The sequence below is a fragment of the Barbus barbus genome, assembly GCF_936440315.1.
Source record: "Barbus barbus genome assembly, chromosome: 24".
Lineage (NCBI taxonomy): Eukaryota > Metazoa > Chordata > Actinopteri > Cypriniformes > Cyprinidae > Barbus > Barbus barbus.
In genome coordinates, this window is record NC_136752.1 from 7109359 (window position 1) to 7130364 (window position 21006).

At 41.0% G+C, this 21006-nt stretch overlaps 2 protein-coding genes across 2 annotated transcripts in view; one reads left to right on the plus strand and one right to left on the minus strand.

The window, feature by feature from the left end:
* The window catches only part of LOC306843651 (exostosin-1-like), a gene marked incomplete at its 5' end in the record, with an annotated part of 289444 nt that overhangs the window by 50250 nt on the left and 218188 nt on the right, over nt 1-21006 (minus strand). The window contains 2 exons of the mRNA XM_079375244.1: nt 9955-10074; nt 13973-14080. Coding sequence (XP_079231370.1) covers nt 9955-10074; nt 13973-14080 — 228 coding nt within the window. The remainder of the gene's footprint in view (nt 1-9954; nt 10075-13972; nt 14081-21006) is intronic.
* LOC306843652 (uncharacterized protein) lies at nt 3489-13712 on the plus strand. The gene is made up of 2 exons (XM_079375245.1): nt 3489-3825; nt 11141-13712. The coding sequence occupies exon 2, from the start codon at nt 12450-12452 to the stop codon at nt 13452-13454; it is 1005 nt and encodes a 334-aa protein (XP_079231371.1). The 5' UTR covers nt 3489-3825; nt 11141-12449; the 3' UTR covers nt 13455-13712.

The following is a 21006-nucleotide window of genomic DNA, read 5'->3' on the forward strand; positions in this document are numbered from 1 at the left end:
ACACTGTCTTCAGCTGGCGCTTGGACCCACTTTCCTGTTTATCACTAAAAATGGCCAAGCAAGTGCAGACACTGACAAGATATGCGATACAATACGAGACCAAACGCGATTTCAGCAACTCTCAACACAGTAAACAAAGCGTTTCCTAGCAACGGCAAATGCGCTATACACTAAGACAAGTAAATACACTTACGAACTGTTTTTAACTTCCGCTGATAGACTGCTTCTCTTAAAGATTATTTCTTTACACTGTCTTCAGCTGGCGCTTGGACCCACTTTCCTGTTTATCACTAAAAATGGCCAAGCAAGTGCAGACACTGACAAGATATGCGATACAATACGAGACCAAACGCGATTTCAGCAACTCTCAACACAGTAAGCAAAGCGTTTCCTAGCAACGGCAAATGCGCTATACACTAAGACAAGTAAATACACTTACGAACTGTTTTTAACTTCCGCTGATAGACTGCTTCTCTTAAAGATTATTTCTTTACACTGTCTTCAGCTGGTGCTTGGACCCACTTTCCTGTTTATCACTAAAAATGGCCAAGCAAGTGCAGACACTGACAAGATATGCGATACAATACGAGACCAAACGCGATTTCAGCAACTCTCAACACAGTAAACAAAGCGTTTCCTAGCAACGGCAAATGCGCTATACACTAAGACAAGTAAATACACTTACGAACTGTTTTTAACTTCCGCTGATAGACTGCTTCTCTTAAAGATTATTTCTTTACACTGTCTTCAGCTGGCGCTTGGACCCACTTTCCTGTTTATCACTAAAAATGGCCAAGCAAGTGCAGACACTGACAAGATATGCGATACAATACGAGACCAAACGCGATTTCAGCAACTCTCAACACAGTAAACAAAGCGTTTCCTAGCAACGGCAAATGCGCTATACACTAAGACAAGTAAATACACTTACGAACTGTTTTTAATTTCCGCTGATAGACTGCTTCTCTTAAAGATTATTTCTTTACACTGTCTTCAGCTGGCGCTTGGACCCACTTTCCTGTTTATCACTAAAAATGGCCAAGCAAGTGCAGACACTGACAAGATATGCGATACAATACGAGACCAAACGCGATTTCAGCAACTCTCAACACAGTAAACAAAGCGTTTCCTAGCAACGGCAAATGCGCTATACACTAAGACAAGTAAATACACTTACGAACTGTTTTTAACTTCCGCTGATAGACTGCTTCTCTTAAAGATTATTTCTTTACACTGTCTTCAGCTGGCGCTTGGACCCACTTTCCTGTTTATCACTAAAAATGGCCAAGCAAGTGCAGACACTGACAAGATATGCGATACAATACGAGACAATACTGAATTAATGTTTTATTTTTATATTTTCGTTTAGTAATATGGTTGTTTAAATACATCTGAAAATAAAATTGAGAAATGTTGCTTTGGCAACTATCTGAAATAAATATTTTTTTTTTTAAAATATTTTATTTCAGTTAAAGTTGATTTTACTTCAAGTAACTTTTTGTGGCTTTATTTGTTTATTTTTTAGTGAACTATAATAACCTCCATGCAATGCAATATATATATATGGTTATTATAGTTCACTATATTATATTGCATTTCATGCAGGATTATTATAGTTCACTAAAAATACAAATAATTCCACAAAAGGTTAATTGAAGTAAAATCAACTTTATATATATAAATGTATATTTATATTTAACTGGCCAATGCTTTTTAAAGGCAATTTAAGGAAAAAACTATTTATTATTTATTGTTACATTATAAACATGAACATGGAATATTGTTACATTTATAAACATTGTAAATAAACTTACTATGTAAAATTTAATCTAGAAAGTGGTATTTATTTAAATAGTTTTTTTATTTTTGAATTCACACGTTTTATATATATATATGTAATGGTTTTGTGGTTGTAGAGGTAGGGACATGACAAGGAGTGGACGAAAAGGAGTTTTAATATGCATCAACACACTGTACCATTATAAATATTAAACCAAGACAAAGACTAAGGGAGAAATGAGGACTTATAAAGGGACTGGAACAAAGGAACAAACGAGATGATTAATACAAAACAGGTGAATGGAATAAACGATGATTAACTAATGACAGGAACCAACCAAATAAGGACAAACAGGAACTAAACAAAATCAACATGTGATAGATATTGCCCCCCCCCCCCTCCCGGTAGGGGGCAGGCGTCCTGGAGGCTGGAGCAGGGCCAGGACAGGGAGGAGACAAGAGAAGCCTCCAGGGCGAATCAGGAGACTCAGGAGGCCAGGGTGGATCAGGGGATTCCGGGAGCCATGGCAGATCAGGGGACTCGGGAGGCCAGGGCAGATCAGAGGACTCCGGGAGCCATGGCGGATCAGGGGACTCGGGAGGCCAGGGCAGATCAGGGGATTCCGGGAGCCATGGCGGATCAGGGGACCCCCCCCCCCCAATTTTCTTGGGGAAGTTCCCCTATGGGAGCAGTTCAGGAGGAGAAGGCTCTGGTGGGCACTCTGGAAGCGCGGACTCTTGGGGGCGCTCTGGAAGCGTGTAGCTGGATGGAACCTGTGGAGACGGCGGAGAGCTGGACGGAACCAGTGGAGACGACAGAGAGCAGGACGGAACCAGCGGAGACGACGGAGAGGCGGGCCAGGACTGCAAAGTGCTCTGCGATCTAAATCTTCGGTTATGGTCTTGGTTTCTGTAACGGTTTTGTGGTTGTAGAGGTAGGCGCACGACAAGGAGTGGATGAAAAGGAGTTTTAATAGGCATCAACACACTATACCATTATAAACATTAAACCAAGACAAAGACTAAAGGAGAACTGAGGACTTATAAAGGGACTGGAACAAAGGAACAAACGAGATGATTAATACAAAACAGGTGAATGGAATAAACGATGATTAACTAATGACAGGAACCAACCAAACAAGGACAAACAGGAACTAAACAAATCAACACGTGACAATATATATATATAATTATTATTATTTATTTTTTTTATTAATTTTCTTCATTTAATTAAGTGGGAATCCTGGGCCTCAATAGTTGGGGACACGAATCAAATAAAAATTTAAATTCAATTTGCATGTAATGTTATTTTTTTTCATGGTAATTTTCAGGACAGTAATTTTACTGTTTTGGGTAATTGTTTAATGTCTAGTGTAAAATCTGGGTTTTAAAGCAAAACCAGTTGAGTCCCGCTGCTTTACTGCTTTACACAGTTTTAGAAATTACAGCGGTATCTCTGTTTCTGATCACTGTGATGATATTGGTGACGTTGGCAGAAATACTGCTCTACTCTGTCTGTTTTGTGAACACATTTATAGTCAGTCATATTTCTGGCTATGACGTCTGGCAGTTCTCAGTCTGGACCTGTTATTAAAAGACTTGTCCAACACCTTCCTGAGATGAAGAGATACAGAAACCGGCACAAAGTTTCCATTCCATCTAGCTGACCAAGGTTGGCCTGTACCCTGGGAGAAACTTCTCAAAGAGACGTGTGAGGGAGTGAGGGAATGTTTGTGTAAATCCGTCTGCATTTTTATGTGTGTTGGAGAGGTCTGGAAAAGACCAAGTGCGTTTGATCATGGCAGGTATCATCTTCTTATGTGTGACAGCAACTCATGATGAAAGCTTTTGAAGAAAATAGAAGATGTCAGAGAGGGAGAGAGATGGAGAGAACAAGAAATGAGTGAGTGTGTGAGAGAAATAGAGACAAAACAAAGCATATGCCAAGAAGAAAACACATGATCAACATTAACTATACAAATGACCTATATGGACTATGATGAAGGACGATACTGAGTGGAACTCCAGCAGGATTTTATAGAAGAGGTATGACGCCTCACATTTTAATTTCATCATAAAATTATGCTTATATCAGAAAATAACAATACATGAACTTACAATGCCTTTTTATTATGAAAAAGAAGTGTGCTTTATTGTATTGCATGTGCACTTGTAGTGTACTTAAAAACTGTACTTGCAGATAATATAATATTAATGAAATAAAATGCCAATTAAGTGTATAAAGAGGTTACGCTTTCATGACTGTTTCACATAAATGCACATGTAAAGTACTTGATTATAATTTTATTTGTATGTCATAATTTATGTAATATATTTAAAAATGCACTAAATTGCAATTTCATCACTAAACATAGGTTTAAATACATGACATGCAAGTTATAAGACTACATTTTAGTTTACTATTTGGCAATACACTTTAACCACATTTCAAAGACAGCAGAATTATGAAATTACATATAAAGATACGGTAACACTATTTTAGGGTCTCTTAACTAGTTGCTAATTAGCATGCATATTGATAGAATATTAGCCATTTATTAGTAGTAATTAAGCACATATTAATGCCTTATTCTACATGACCTTATTCTACATCCCTAATCCTACCCAATACCTAAATTTAACAACTACCTTACTAACTATTAATAAGCAGCAAATTAGGAGTTCATTGAGGGAAACGTTGTAGTTAATAGTTAACAAGTGTTCCCTATTCTAAAGTGTTACCAAAGATACATATAAAAACATGGTTTGAAAGATGTTTTTATTATGTACTATGTACTGTTAAAGAGTTGCATTCTCATGCTAAGCATGGACAAAGTTTCAAAAAACAATTTGGACGTATAACAGAGTATTTCTGTGCCAAAAATCTCACTTCTGGGTTCATACAAGTTTCGGAGACGGTGGAACTCCTTATATGGGCATTTCTCCCGGAAGAACGCACCCATGCACACATCGACTGGAGCGAGAGCACACCCATCAACGCGTTTCATTCGGCTGCACTGCACGGGACTCGCTCGGGAAGAATGTCTCTAAAGAAGTGTGTTTTTGGTTGTGAGTAAAAGATAACCTTGTTCAGCTTCCCGAAGAACCTAGCGTTACATAAACAGTGGATGCAGTTTGATTTACTGGGGCAGCAATGGAGTTTCTCAAGTGTGTTTGTTGACAAACATTTTATAAACAAGGCCCAGTTCGACACTAGATTTGCACATCGTTTGATACTGAAAGATGGAGCAGTCCCAGCTATAAAAGATCCCGTTCATGATAACGGCAAGTGCAACGGCATCAAATGTGTTTTGCTGGTGATCGGCGTTAAGTTATCACTCTTTAGCTCCGCCCACGGCACGCCTCCAGGAGCTCGGCTTTTTTTTGGAAAGAATCGTAAAGCTGTATCTTTCTTTTATGAATATGATAAAACTAAAGACTTGTTGGAGATATGAAGGATGCAGCACTACTCTATCCCCCGGTTTCACAGACAAGACTTAAGCCTAGTCCTAGATTAAAATGAAAGTCTGAGCTGTTTCAACTGAAAGACATTTGCACTGACTGATCTTAAAATATATCAGTGCCTTTGTTTTGTCTCAAGATACACACCAGTAATGTTTTTTCTAAGGCACATTTATAAAAATTACTAAAATGTCTTAATTGAACAATGGCCTAATCCTGGTTTAGGCTAAACCCTGTTTATGAAACCGGGCCTATAGGTATTTAAGATTAACATGAGATTGGGTGAAACTGTGTGTGTTATGCCCCACTAAGTGTAATGTGTAGCTTTAAGTCTTACTTAAATGTGGCACAAAATGCATTTAAAATAAACTTAAATAGAATAAATTTTAATTTAATTAAAATTACCATGCAATTAGCTGGCTCCTTTTATTGAAAAAAAACCCCCCAATTAGTGTGTTCTATATTATACCTTGACGAATGACTGTCATTTTTATTTATTTATTTATTGTATCTGAAATCATTATTGTCATGATGTCTACTGTGAGGAGCAAGGAACGCAGAGACAAGGAAAATGCGAATTACAGTCTTTAAAGTCGGCATGAAATCAAAATTGACAATTCTTTTTTTTGATGGAACACTGTAGTGTTTATTATAAATAATTTGTCCGTGCACTTCATAATTTTTTTTTTTAATTCATGTGCCCTCATAATCTTTAATCAAAAATGTTAACCTCCCCTCCCCCTCAAAACAACTCTTCCGGTCTCGAGTAATGGTGTAAGGGCGGAGCTAGTGACGTAAGGGGTAAACGCTGGGATAAACGACAGGAGAAACAACCCGGTCTCATCCCAAGTCATCACATATTGACGCTTTGGTTTTGGCGTCGCTTTTTGACGCTCAAGGTACCCCTTTAGCGTCACTTTTCGACGTGAAGGGAAGCGTAATTTTTCGGCGTCGATATGCTAACGCGCTATTGGGAATTTTATCGTCATAATAAGGTTGCCATTATTGCATATATGTAGAGGTGTGATTTTTGAATGTAAACAGTCAAAATAGTGACTTACCCAACCCCTGCCCCTAAACCTACCATCTGTGAAGAAAACGTAAGATATAGGAGGCAGATGCAAGTACTGGCATAATTTATTTAAAAATGATTAATATACGCTAAGTGTTTCCTATTTAAAAAAATTACCTTCCCTTCACGTCGAAAAGTGACGCGAAAGGGGTACCTTGAGCGTCAAAAAGCGACGCCAAAACCAAGCGTCAATATGTGACGAGTTGGGATGAGACTGTGTTAGGAGAAAAGCTGAAGCTGATACTTCACTTTATAGCACTGACACCAGTCATGAGGGAGTACGTTACCCTTAAACACTGAAAAGATATTAGGATATTACGACAACATTACTCTTAGGACATCTCAAACTAATTTGTTTCATGAATATATGACTTAATCTGATGGAGGACGCGTTCAGTCATTCAGGCAGTCTCTCTCTCTCTCTCTCTCTCTCTCTCTCTTTTTGACATTTGCGGCTCACACTTGAGGTATTCGGCCAATCAGAGCATGCCTCGCTTCTCAGAACGATGAGCTTTGTAAAAATCGATGCGTTTCAGAAAGGTCAAGCATAGAGGAGCAACAATAATGTACAGTATGTGGAAAATAATGTGTATTTTGAACCTTAAAGTGCAGAAACACATTGCATTACACCAAATACACAAAATAATATTCTTTTTAGCAACGTCATATGACCCCTTTAATATCCAATCAAAGGGGTGATACAGGGCAGGCAGGAGGCACACGTAGCAAATCAATGTAGACATATAACACCGGACAAAGGAATCAAGGGGCAGATAACACTATAAATAAAGGGCTTAATAGGTGAATCAAATGAGACACTCAACGAGAGGGAGAAACAAAGTCACGGGGAGCACATAGGGAGAAAAACACACACAGACAGTCCATGGGCGTGACATATCACCCCCCTCGGGGAAGGCACGTCCTCGCGCCGTAGAAACAACATCGGGAGGGACGGGTGGGAACTTGGGAGGAGGCTCGGGAGGAGGACGGGCACCTGGGAGGGGGCCGGCAGACAGAGTTCTAGGTGGAGACGATGGAAGGAGGACCCAGGGAGGAGACAGGAGAGACTTGGAGCAGGAGGAGACAAGTAGGACCCAGGCCACAGCTATAACGGCAACCCACAATGGAGCCGACGGAGGGAGGAGCCATGGTGGAGGAAGGGCTGACGACTCCAGGGGGCCGACCGACAGGGGCAGAGCAGGTGGTGGAGGAGCCCGAGGCGGAGATGGAGAACCGATGATCGATGGGGAGGATCCTGCAGGCCACGGTGGAGCCGAAGGGATGGAGGAGCCTGATGGAGCTGGAGGGACGAGGCGCAGCCAGAGAAGTGGAGTCACAAGGTGATGGATGGACGACGACAGACCAAGGTAGAGCCAGAGGGACGAGGGAGCCCGGCGGAACCAGTGGACTGATGGGCCACGGCAGAGAGGAGGGAGCTAGGAGCCATGGTGGAGCCACTGGGTTGATGGGCCAAGGCGGAGACCGGGGTTCAGAGGCTGGAGGTGGAGACAAGGGATTCTCCAGCCACACCGACGATGGAGACCCGCAGTGCTCACACTGAACAGATGGTGGGCTGAGGGTGAGCAGAGGGGCTGCCAGATAACAGCGATGGAGGAGGCAGGAGCGGTAGGGTGGGTGGCCATTTTTGAGACTCCGGGCTCTCAGGGCTGCAAACAGGAGCAGAATCCCTCCCTGGGCCGAACTTGGGAATGGAAGTCCTCTCTGTGTTGGACTTAAATTCAAAATTCCTAATTCAAAAACAGGACCCCTCTCTGGGCTGGGGCTAGAGCCATCTCTTGACTTGGGAACAGAGTCTCTTTCAGGGCTGGACGAGGAAACAGGACTGACAGAGTGCTCCGACGATGGAGGGAGGAGATGGGGCAGGTCAGCATACAAGTCCGAGTCAGGATCCCCTTCTGCGTTCCACAGTCCCAGTTCCTCAAAAAGCTCACCCTCAGCAATGGCGCAGTGGGTGGAGCTCCTCTCCACACTTTCGCTGCCCACGGCTCTTTCCCTCATTGTAGCTGGCTCTTGCACCTGGTCTGATGTCATTAGCAGTTCTGGCTACACGGCAATCCTCAGCACTGTCGCTCCGTGCAGCAATGGCTCGTCGGTTTTGGAGAGGTGATGGAGGGCCTGGCTCTGGATCCAGAGTGGAACTCTTTTCTCGCCAGTATCCACTCCACAAAAGCGGCAAAATCCGCTAGAGGGCCATCTTCAGACGATGGTGCTCTGTACACGGGTTCAGGCTGGCGACATAAAACACAAACTTTGTCGTCCAGGTAGCTGGTAAGATGGGCGATTTCCAGAAACAGTCTGGTATGGTCCTCGAGTGATCTCTTCCTCTGCTCCAGCAGGAGTAGGAGATATCCTAGACGGGAGAAGCGGTCTAAGGGATCCATAGGGAACTAAAGGGAGGGGGGGGGGGGGCATTGAACGAACAACGGAAACAAAAACGGAGGAGACTGTTTGTCGGTCCGGAGAAAAACTGTTTGTTGGTCCGGTGCTCTGTCACGATGTCTACTGTGAGGAGCAAGGAATGCGGAGACGAGGAAAATGTGAATCACAGTCTTTAATATCCAAGGAAACGGGTAACACAAGGCAGCAAGAAGACACACGTAGCACATCAATGTAGACATATAACACCAGACAAAGGAATCAAGGGGCAAACAACACTATAAATATAGGGCTTAACGAGGGGTAATGAACGGAACACAGATGAATCAAATGAGACGCTCAATGAGAGGGAGAAACTAGGTCACGGGAGCACATGGGGAGAAAAACACACAAAGACAGTCCATGGGCGTGACAATTATATTCAGTTTACACACAAGTATATCATTTTAAAGTATATTATAAAGTATATTATTTATTAGTAGTCTACTCGTTTTAAAAGTAAGCTAACGTCTTCTTCTTTATGGGTAGTCTATACATTTGTATATAATTGACAAATGCCAAACTAGAGATTGTATGGAGAAATCTGGAGAACAAATACGTAATACTAAAATAATGGTAATATAATTGCATTTTCAATAGGGGTTGCAGACTTTTGGATCTCACTGTATTCGGGAGTGATGACAAAATCAGTTGTCGAAAAAAGTAAACGTGAAAAAGTAATATTTAAAAATTAAATTTTTAGGACTTTTAAAAAAAAAATACATTTAGCTATCGTTGGAATGACTGTCAGAGCGATTCTTTTCCAGACAATCAAAATCCTCTCTACTTAGAGTGTGCACTGCAATTATGTTCACAAAACAGAAGTGCACACCTAAAATAAACATAACATCATTGTCCACTGGTGTAAACACTATTATTTTTCTAAAATTGTTTTTATGGTTATTTCACACAAAAACTAAAATTATGTCATTAGAATATCTAATTTTGTGAAAATCATACATTTTTTGGAATGACATAATAGAGAGTAAAAGATAATGGTGTTTCCATTTAATTTAATTTTGGGCGAATCGTCCCTTTAAGTGCAAAAAAAAACAAACAAACAAACACACACACACACACACACACACACACACACTCACAATACAAATGACATCAAGCAGCTGGCAGTCCCTCATTCACACATTTCCCCTAGCATGACTCATTTGGACGCAGCACATCTCTCTATACTTTAAGTGAGGACTAACCTCTAATGTGGTTAAGACTATCTTTGTGACGGAGGAGAAGTAGGCGTCCCACAGGAACTGAGTCTGCTGCCGCAGTGCCAGGATTCTGTCTGAACCCACAGACCTGGTGATAGATGGAACCTGAGAGAGAGAGAGAGAGAGAGAGGGAGAAAAAAGCATGTGTCTGTGTTCAGATGTACTTTATGTTTGTGTTTTCCAGGATGTTTCAGTGGTTATTAGTAGTTTACGCTACAGTCTAACCTTTGAGCTGTCTCTAATGATAGAGTTTTCCACAATTTTCCTAATATGTTTAGTATTTTATCAAGATAAACAAGCAATGCAGGAGTTTGTACAAGTAATGCAGGAGTTGGACTCTCTCAATAAACAACGATTAATAAAACAATTGGATCTAAAATATGACAGACAAACTATTAATATAGTGTGTAGCATATTTTCATTTGTGTGCTTTAAAGTTGCCTACAGGTCCTACAATGTAGTTTAAGCCTCACAGTCATGACATTTTCTCAGTTCTCTCCAGAGTAAAAGTGTTTATTCAGCTTCGAAACTGTGGTGGCATTTGAACACTAATATGTCAAAGAGACAGAACACAAAACAACCATTAATAAACTTCACATATTAAAAGAAATCCAACATAACTTTTCATGTCATTAAGAAAAGTTTTTTCAAACTTGGGTTCAGGGAATTAACAGGGCTTTAAAATTTTGACACAACATACTTTAACGCATCGACCAACTTTTTATATTAACATTTGTTTTATTTCTTTTGGGTAAGGAACCATGATAAATGATCATATTATATATCACATTTTACAGAATTATTTTTTAACAGTATTACTAAAAAAAAAGAAAAAGAAAAAAAAATCTATTTAGAAGGTTTAAAAATCTAACAGAAAAAAAGATACACAGTTGACTTCAAACAATAATATTTCAATAACTGACTTTAGCACAATGAAAATATAAAGGTCAATTATTCAATTTTAAAAAGGTCTCTTTATAATATGTGACCCCTGCTGGCAAAATGAGTCGGAATGCACACGGTCTAATTTTGAGCTACAGACAAAAAAAAGTGAAAATGTCTGTTTGTGAACTTAATGAATTTGTTCATTAAGCCCTCTTCTAGCGATCCCAATGCTCCTAATACTAATCAAACATCTAAAATGATCGTTTTTTTGTATGTTTTCTGACAGGAGTAGGCTACCTTTTTCTCTGCTCACTTCTGGACGACTGCTGCTTCTCACAACAAGCTTTTGGTCTATTGTTGACCACAACATTCCAGCTTTGTGAATATTCATATCGAATTCTCAATGACCTCCCTATAAAGTAGATTATTGCAAAATATGTCTCGGCGAGATTCACACAAACATAATCTGTTATGTCTTATATGAATGTTTAGTTAATGGTTGGGGGAATATCTTATGTGAAACATTATATTTGATCCATGCATTACAGAAGGTCTTAATATAGATCTGTCTCTATGTTAATCAAACATTAAAAGAAAAGACAGAAGCACTCGCTGCTCTTGATTAAACTACTGTTTATTTGCATATTTGTTCTTATTTTTAATGACAAAGATACAATAAAAATATCTATATTGTGATTAATAATATAGTAATTAAGAAAAGAATTGGAGGAAAATATGCAACGTTGCTTGGTGATTTTGCTTTGGAATCTTCAGAAAACTTTAACTCGATTTTCCTCAAAATCAACTCTGTGTAAGGTCTGTTTTGGGTTTTGTTTCATGTTCTTGTTTTCATGTCTTTTATATTAAAGGTTAGTCTCAGTTCCTGTTTGTGTAATGCTTCCCTTGCCCTCATGTTTCCTTGCTATTGGTTGCTCTGTTCTATGTGTCATGTTCTGATTGGTTCTCTTGTTCATTGTGTCATGTGTTCATTGGTTGTTTCATGCCATGTGACCCTCACTGTTTGCTTTAAGTAGCCATGTCCTTGGCTTTGTTTCTTTGTCTTGTATAAATGTTGTAACCTGCTGTCGGTGAGTCTAGTCTGGTCATGCCATGCCAAGTCTGTTCAAGTCAAGTCTTTGTTTGGATTTTGAATTTCACGTTTGTCAATAAACTGCACTTGGGTTCATCACTAAGCTCGCCTTCAGTGGAATCATTACAGAATACACGACTGCTACCATGAACCCAGCAGTTGCCCTCCTTGGACTATGCCAGGGGAATACTTCCATTGAGGATTATGTGGAGGATTTCTGTTCTTTGTGCCGTTTAGTGGATTTTAATGATGTGGCACTTAAGGACATTTTCTGTTTTGGCCTCACAAAGGAAATATCTGAGTTAATGCCACGTCACACCCCTCACTGGACTCTGGCTAAATATATTGATCAGGCTCTGCTGTTGTCGGGCTGATCGTACACTGTGGGGATTGCGGGTGAGGAACACCACTATCCTACTGTATTTGCTACTCCAGAGCCTGCTAACATCACACCTGCTACTCCAGAACATACTTATGTCACACCTGCTACGCCAGAGCCTGCGTCATGTCTGCTATGCCAAGGCCTGCTAACATCATGTCTGCTACCCCAGGGCCTGCTCACGTCATGCTGGCTACTCAAGAGATTTTTTACAACATGGCTGCCATTCAAGAGCTCCGTTGTAAAATGGCTGCCACTCAAGAGTCTCTTCAGCAAATGGCCGCCGTTCTAGAGTCTGCTCACGTCAGGTCCTGCCAAGCCGGAGTCTGCTCACGTCAGGTCCTGCCACCCTCTAATGCCCTTCCTGTAATGGCGGTCGCCATTTTGTGCGTGTGGGCTGCACACTGTACTCCTGAGGCCTCTCCTGTCCACGAGTCTGCTCCAGTGCCTCCTGAGGAGGTGGCGTCTGCTGCAGAACCACCAGAGGTGGTGGCTTCCGCTGCAGAACCTCCCGAGGTGGTGGTGCCCACTCATGAACTCACGGTCTGTCCTATCACGGTCACAGAGGCCGTTCCTGAACTCACGGTCTGTCCGGTCACGGTCACAGAGGCCGTTCCTGAACTCACGGTCTGTCCGGTCACAGTCACAGAGGCCGTTCCTGAACTCACGGTCTGTCCTGTCACGGCCACAGTGGCCGTTCCTGAACTCACGGTCTGTCCTGTCATGGCCACGGATGCCCTTCCTCAACTCACTGCCTGTCCTGTCACGGCCACAGAGGCCGTTCCTGAACTCATGGTCTGTCCGGTCACGGTCATGGAGGCCGTTCCTGAACTCACGGTCTGTCCTGTCATGGCCACGGAGGCCGTTCCTGAACTCGCGGTCTGTCCTGTCACGGCCACAGAGGCCGTTCCTGAACTCACGGTCTGTCCGGTCACGGTCACGGTCACGGATGCCGTTCCTGAACTCACGGTCTGTCCTGTCATGGCCACGGAGGCCGTTCCTGAACTTGCGGTCTGTCCTGCCACGGCCACTGAGGCCCCTGCTCTGCCATGGCTCCCTGCAAAAATTTTAGAAATATTTGCCCTACACTATGTAATTAATTGGTTAATGAAATATTGCAGTTATTGGTGAAATGTGTGTATGAAAGAGAGAGAGCCTTGTCATTCATTACTGCATTCGATGCCACCAGCAAAATGATAAAAGTCGGACATAAAAAAAAAAAAAAACCCTTAGAAAACAACTAATTACGTCATGCTAAAATATGAAAATATCAGTTGTCTCTGCAAATGGAGATTAATTTCCCCTTCTGTAATTTGGGGAAATAGTGAATTGGCTTTATTAAGAGCTTGGGGAAAAGTGTGATATCATTTTTTTAAAAACCACTCTTACAACCTCCTGGGATTCATTGCTTCTTTTTTTCCCCTCATGAGAATTTGATCAGCTTTTAATTAAAGCTCTGTGCCGTGAGTGGTCATTTTAGAAAAAAAATGTGTGTCTGCTGTTAAGAAGAATGATGGTTTAAAACAGATTACACAGTAATGTGGTCCCATTACTGTACGATTACATTATTATAAAGAAGACTGTGTTTGTTAGTGTCTTGGGGGGGATAGTACACTGATAGTCGGATGCGAATGTATGTGTGTGTGTACCTGCAGTAATAATCTCTCATCTCCAATGATGGCAGCTTTACTCCAGTCAATGACCTCTGAGAAGGGCAGCTCCCATCCGTTACTCAGCAGCACAGGAATACAGGCCGCCTGCAAAACAGACACACACACACACACACACACACATATCAAATCCTCAGCCCTCTATACAACTGCCACCAACAACTGTACAACACTTTCACAGACTTCATTTCAATCGATAAACTGTTGTCAAAATGTACACTGACACCTTGAAACAATGTTATTTCTTCCATGGGCTTTTTAAATTTGCCAATAGCTAGTAGTTCCTAACAGATTCTAAAGTTATATCCGTTCTTAAAATTGAATATATCTGAGCTAACTTCAACAATCAACAGTTGTGACTGTATTAACATTAAAGGTATACACTCGAAAAAAAGGTCCACTCGGGAAAAAAAATAAAATAAAAAAATCTGTCAAAATTTGGTCACCCTCGTGTCATTCCAAACCTGCATGACATTCTGTTTTCAGTGGAACACAAACAAGATATTTTTGGTTCCCACTGACTTCAATTATCCGGAGGAAAAAAATACAGTGGAAGTCATTGGGAAATTAAACTGTGCTTTCCAACATTCTTCACAAAATCTTTTATGTTCCACAGAAAACAGAAAATCATACAGGTTTGAAACTATGTGTGTAGTATGACAGAATTTACTTTTTTTGGGTAGAGTATTCCTTTAATAAAGGGACATAAATGCTGTAAAATTTATTTAAATGTATTCTTATGGTGTTAATTATGGTTTCTTCCACCACAACAGTCGCATATTTTTTATGATAATTTTTAACCCTCTAACATTGTGAAGTGATTTCCAAACCAGTCAGTCCGTTTCTTCCTGTCAATTTGGTTGGTTCTTTCCATAATAAGCTGCAAAGTGGACCAAACTTTATGCTGATGCCAATATGACATTGTGACAGAATCTCAAAGCAACATGTGCTGAAATTTGGAACTGAGTAAGGTGAGACTGACATGAGAACTCAAAAATCTGCTGAATCTGGTTGCCTTAAAATTTTAAGTTGGCTCAATTATTTTTTTACAGTGTGGTGTTTAAGAGTTGAAGTGCATTGCCTATTCCCATGTTATTCTGATTGTAGGGTACAGTTGTTATTGTGTTTTTATTTATTTATTTTTCTGAACAGTACAGTGATTCATAGCACTCTGACCTCCTTATTTAAAAAGATAAAGGACAATTCAAGGAAAGCTGTTCCTCCAGATTAACTTTTGTACTTTATATATTTTTTTTTTGCCTCAAAAGGAAAAAAAGTCAGTCATACATGAAGGACAAGGACATTCAAGATTCAAGATTCAAGAGTTTTATTTGTCACATACACAATTATACAGAGTATAACCAGCAGTGAAATGTAAGTCAGGTCCGCTCCAAGGACAGTGCAATTATAAAGTATACAAATATTAAGAGAAGAAAAGTAGAAAAAATAAAATAAAAGAATAAAATAAAAGATAAGATAAAAAATATAAATATAAATGTGCGGGTCAGTATGTTGTTGACTTAAATAGTAATAAGAGGAATGTGCAAAAATAATGTGCAAAAAAGTTGTACAGGGTATTTAAATAGCAGCAATATGAGGTAGAGAAAAATTATGAATAGCTTATTGATATGGTGATATTTACATGGAGTCAAGTGATGTTATGACACAGAGTTAGAGTTTAGGAGCCTGATGGCCTGGAGGAAGAAGCTCCTCCTAAGTCTCTCAGTTTTTGCCATCAGGCTACGGAAGCGCTTACCAGATGGAAGCAAAGTGAATAATCGGTTACCAGGGTGATTTGAGTCCTTGAAGATTTTAAAAGCTCTATTTTTGCAGCGTTTGAGGTAGATGTCCTGCAGAGAGGGGAGAGCAGACCCTGAGATGCGCTCAGCTAAGCGCACAACTCTCTGTAGTGCTTTGCAGTCCTGATTGGAGCTGTTTCCATACCACACTGAGATGCACTGAGTCAATACACTTTCTATGGTCCCTGAATAGAAAGTTTTCAGGATTGCTGGTGAGACCCTGAATTTCCTCAGCTGTCGCAGATGGTACAGTCTTTGCCTGGCTTTCTTGACCTGTGTTTGGATGTGTGTAGTCCAAGTCAGGGTTCTCGGAGATGTTTACACCGAGGTACTTGAAGCTACTCACCCTCTCCACAGGGGTCCCACTGATCATAAGAGGAGTGTAGGGCTGCTGCTGTCTCTTCCTAAAGTCCATGATCAGCTCTTTAGTTTTGCTCACATTCAGAGAGAGACAGTTGTCCTGGCACCAAGATGTGAGTCTCTCTACCTCATCCAAGTATGCGGTCTCATCGTTGTTGGAGATGAGGCCCAGAACCACAGTATCATCAGCGAATTTGACAATAGATGTGGAGCTGTGAGAGGACACGCAGTCATGCGTGTAGAGAGAGTAGAGCAGGGGACTCAGGACACAGCCCTGTGGGGCTCCTATGTTCAGAGTGATGGAGTTTGAGGTGAACTGGCCAACTTTCACCACTTGAGGTCTGCCGGTGAGGAAGTCTTGAATCCAGTCACAGAGTGAGGAGTTTAGGCCGAGGTCTGTGAGTTTAGATGCCAGCTTGATGGGGACTATAGTGTTGAAAGCTGAGCTATAGTCAATGAATAGCAGCCTTACATAATTCCCATTGTTGCTGTCCATGTGTGTGAGGGAAGAGTGGAGAACGTGAGAAATGGCATCGTCCGTGGATCTGTTTGGGCGATAGGCAAACTGAAGAGGGTCCAGAGTATCAGGGATGGAGGAGCAAATGTGGCTCTTTACGAGTCTCTCAAAAACCTTCATGACTATAGATGTGAGGGCAACCGGGCGATAGTCATTCAGGCAAGAGGGTTTATTGTTCTTTGGCACAGGGATAATAATGGATTTTTTGAATGAAGTGGGAACCACGGCGGTAGCAAGGGACTCATTAAAGATAGACGTGAACAAACCAGCGAGCTGATCGGCGCAGGACCTCAGAACACGGCCGGTTATCCCATCAGGTCCGGCTGCTTTCCTGACGTTCACTCTCTTTAGCGCCCTCCAAACCTCATCCTCCGACATGGTGATTACAGGATCATCGCTGCTCTGCCCGCTGCTTCCTGACGCGCTGGTCGGCAGATACGCGCCGCCGCCGTTGCCATCGAAGCGGCCGTAGAAGATGTTTAACTCGTCGGCCAGCAACGGATCTGCTCTCACCTCCGCGGAGGATTTGTTTCCGAAGTCACAGATGGTCCTCAGTCCCTGCCACATCCGTCGAGAGTCATTGAGCTGGAAATGAGACTCAATTCTCTCTCTGTATCTGTGTTTAGCGGCTCTTACTGCACGACGGAGAGCATAGCACGATGCTTTGTACTCGCTCGTATTCCCAGACAGAAGAGCCTCATTGTAAGCGGCAGTGCGTGTGTTAACCGCGGCACGGATTGTTCTGTCCACCCACGGTTTCTGATTGGAGAATTTCCTTATCGTTATTGTTTCTGTAGCTTGCTCGGTTAGCGTGTTTACGAAGCTTAATGCTACATCCGTGAACTCGCTGACGTCAGAAGAACTCGCCCGGAACATGTCCCAGTCGACGTCATCAAGCTTCGCCTGCAGCATAGTCTCTGAGTGGGAGGACCAGCGCGTCACTACTCTCTGCACCGGAGGTTCCTGAACGAGCCTTTGTTTGTATCCCGGTGTTAGAAAAATGGCGGCATGGTCCGATTTGCCAAAAGCTGGTAGTGAGCGGGCTTTGTAGGCATCCTTGAACTGAGTGTAGCAATGATCCAGTGTGTTTGGTCCTCTAGTTGGACAGGATACGTGTTGATGGAAGTTCGGCATGACCTGTCTGAGGTTGGCTTTGTCCCCCGCGAAGATGAAGGCAGCGTCAGGATTTTTGTTAATGTAGCCGCTGAGCACATCGTGAAGTTTAGACAAAGCCAAGCCGGTGTCCGCCTGTGGTGGAATGTACACAGCAGTAACAATGATCGATGAAAACTCCCGGGGCAGATAAAATGGGCGGCAAATAACAGAAAGATGTTCCAGATGAGGCGAGCAGGAACGTGACAGAATGGAGATATTCCTGGGATCACACCATTTCTTGTTGATCATGAAACATACTCCTCCACCCCTGGATTTACCGGCCTCTGCTGTTCTGTCCGTCCAAAAGACAGAGAATTTATCACTCGGCATTACAGCAGTGTCCGGGACCGAGGACGAAAGCCACGTTTCTGACAAACAAAGGATGTTACAGTCCCTTATGTCCCATTGGAAACTAATCCTGGCTCTAAGATCGTCCATCTTATTCTCCAAGGATTGGACATTAGCGAAGAGAATGCTTGGAAGAGGAGGACTGTGAGCCCTTTTCCTGAGTCTGACTCGAATTCCAGCGTGCTTCCCGCGGTGTTTCTTGATCCGTCGCCTCGGGGGGGTATTGTTTTTCTCCGCGTTCCGAAGAATCTCCAGAGGCCACGCAGGATTCGTGGATAAAGTGTCCTGAAGCAGGCTGGTGTAGCGGTTTCCAATGTCCAAAAGTGTTTCTATGTTGTAGGTGATCAGTGCCGACGTGAAATGTGTAAAAAGCGAAAGTAAAAGTAAGTAAAAAAGAAAGTTGAAGCAAAATCTCAGCGGAGCGACCCGAACGGCGTCCGAACACAGCAGCGCCATCTTGTATGGACATACTTGTATGGACAAACATGGACATCCATATTTACTAAACGTTTTGGTGGAGAAAATACTGTAACTATTAATGCTCATTCTGCTCAACACTGAAAAGCCTGATCCAAATAAACACACACATACAAAATATTCTTTCAAAAATGTTAATATGCAGCAGAGGAGATGGAGGAGCTTTTTTTCAGATGTTAAACATTAGCATTAGCTATGACATAACAAAACCTCATAAACACTGTTTGCTAACAGGAACTTGTTGAAACACATAAGCATGTTTGTTTTTTATTGTTGTAGCGTTTTAATATAGCACACATTTATAGCACACTACTGTAATGGTCAGTTTGTTGTCTAAACAACTGCCTTATTATTAATGCATTTAAGTATTATGTGAATGACACCCACTTTTGCTTTGCAGAATGTTTATAAGTTTATTAATAAAAACATGATGAGTGAACCTAACAGTGTACTATACTGTCACCTGGTAATTATTTTTTATACAATGTATATTTTATATATATAAACATTACAGATTGGAAATCTCACCATTCAGAAATAATTTACAGCTGAATGTCACTGACCAATCAAAATCAAGTATTCCAGAGAGAAGTGTAATACAAATATAAACCTTAAAAGAATAAAGTTTTTGTCTTTGAAAAAAAAAAAAGTTTAGTAAACTGAATTGAAACTTTAACGTGCAATATGATATTAATGAAATAGGGCATTATTCTGCTGTGCGGAACTGAGTTTGATCTGTGCAAAAAGGGGTAAAAAATATTTTTAAATAAATAAATAAATGAAAAAAAAAATCCATGTATCACTCGTTCATTCGTTTTTTGATCTAATATTGAAAGTAGAAAAATGAGAAAACGGCTCCTTTTCCATTTTTTAACCCCCTCCCAAAAAACAAAAGACAAGAATTAAGCTTAATTTTTCATTCAAGGATAGAAAAATGAATAAACAGCTTGAATATTCGATTTCTACATGTGGGCAGGAATTAAACGCCCCTTTCTGCTGATTGATCAGCCGAAGATCAAACCGTGCTGTAGTTCTTCCGCAGTTCTGCGAAGCAGAATAATAGTCCTCCGTTACTGCAGTTGTACGGATTAATGAATAGCTCGACACAACTCATACAGGCAGAGACAGGGCTTAATAAATTCTATTCTTTGCATCAACTGGGCATGGCAGGGTATGATATGATGGCTATCATAGCCTACCCTGCTCATCCAGTAAGTCTGTTTGTTTAGTTAAGTAATTCATTAATGAATTTGTTTCAAAATAAATATTTTAAACACTATGACAAAAAGGAAAGAATAATAAATTGGCTTGGGTATATATAGGACTATAACATTCACGCAAGACCAGTCATTCTGACTGACAACCGGATAACAACAGATAGCTAGCCTACTGTTAGAGTTTTATAATGCAGTCTTGTGTTTTATTAAAATTGATTATAATTGATGTCTCAAACGGATATGTGCTCGCACACAGGACTGCATTGCAAGATTTTCATAAAATGTAATAACTTGCTATTTTGGTTTGTTTCTCACCACAGTATATCTTCAGAACGCTTGGAATATATGCCACGAGATGCATAGGATATTTTAAGACAGATATGAAAAAAACTAAAAAACAAACAAACAAAAAAAATCTAAAGTCACCATTCTCTGCCATTAAATTGGCAAGTGTGAGCAGGACACGTTTTGTGTGTGTTTTGAAAAAAAGTAATAAGCCTTTAGAACAACATTAAGGTGAGTAGTTACTCTAGTTCACACAGTTCCAATAAATTGCGATGGGTTAAATAATTACTCAATAAGCAGACAGACACGACTGCAGTCATGCGCAGACCAGTATTGAAGTGCACAGGAAATAAGCAGCAGTCATAATTAAAGCAGTTTAAATTAATATTTAGTACTGATTGATGTTCACTTGGATTTTTCCCCCATCAAGGGGAAATATATAACCAATACGGTAGGCTATAGCAAATTATTTCACGGACCCCCTATCACTTTAAGAACCACTTGTTGTGTCAAGCTATTCATTAGTCTGTTTGATGAAAAAAGATGAAATGTAGTTGCAATAAATGCATTAAGAATCCTTACAACTGCAGCAGCGGAGGACTATTATTCTGCTGCGTGAAAACTGCGGAAGAACTGATGACGCACGGTATGATCTTTGGCTGACCAATCAGCAGAAAGGGGCGTTTAATTCCCGCCCACGTGTAGAAATCGAATATTCAAGTTATTCAATTTTTCTACCCGTGAGGGAAAAATTTAAATTTTAGCTGAATTAATTTTCTGGAGCCATTTTCGAATTTTTCTACTTTCAATATTAAATCAAAAAACGTATGAACGACTGATTCACGTATTTGACGG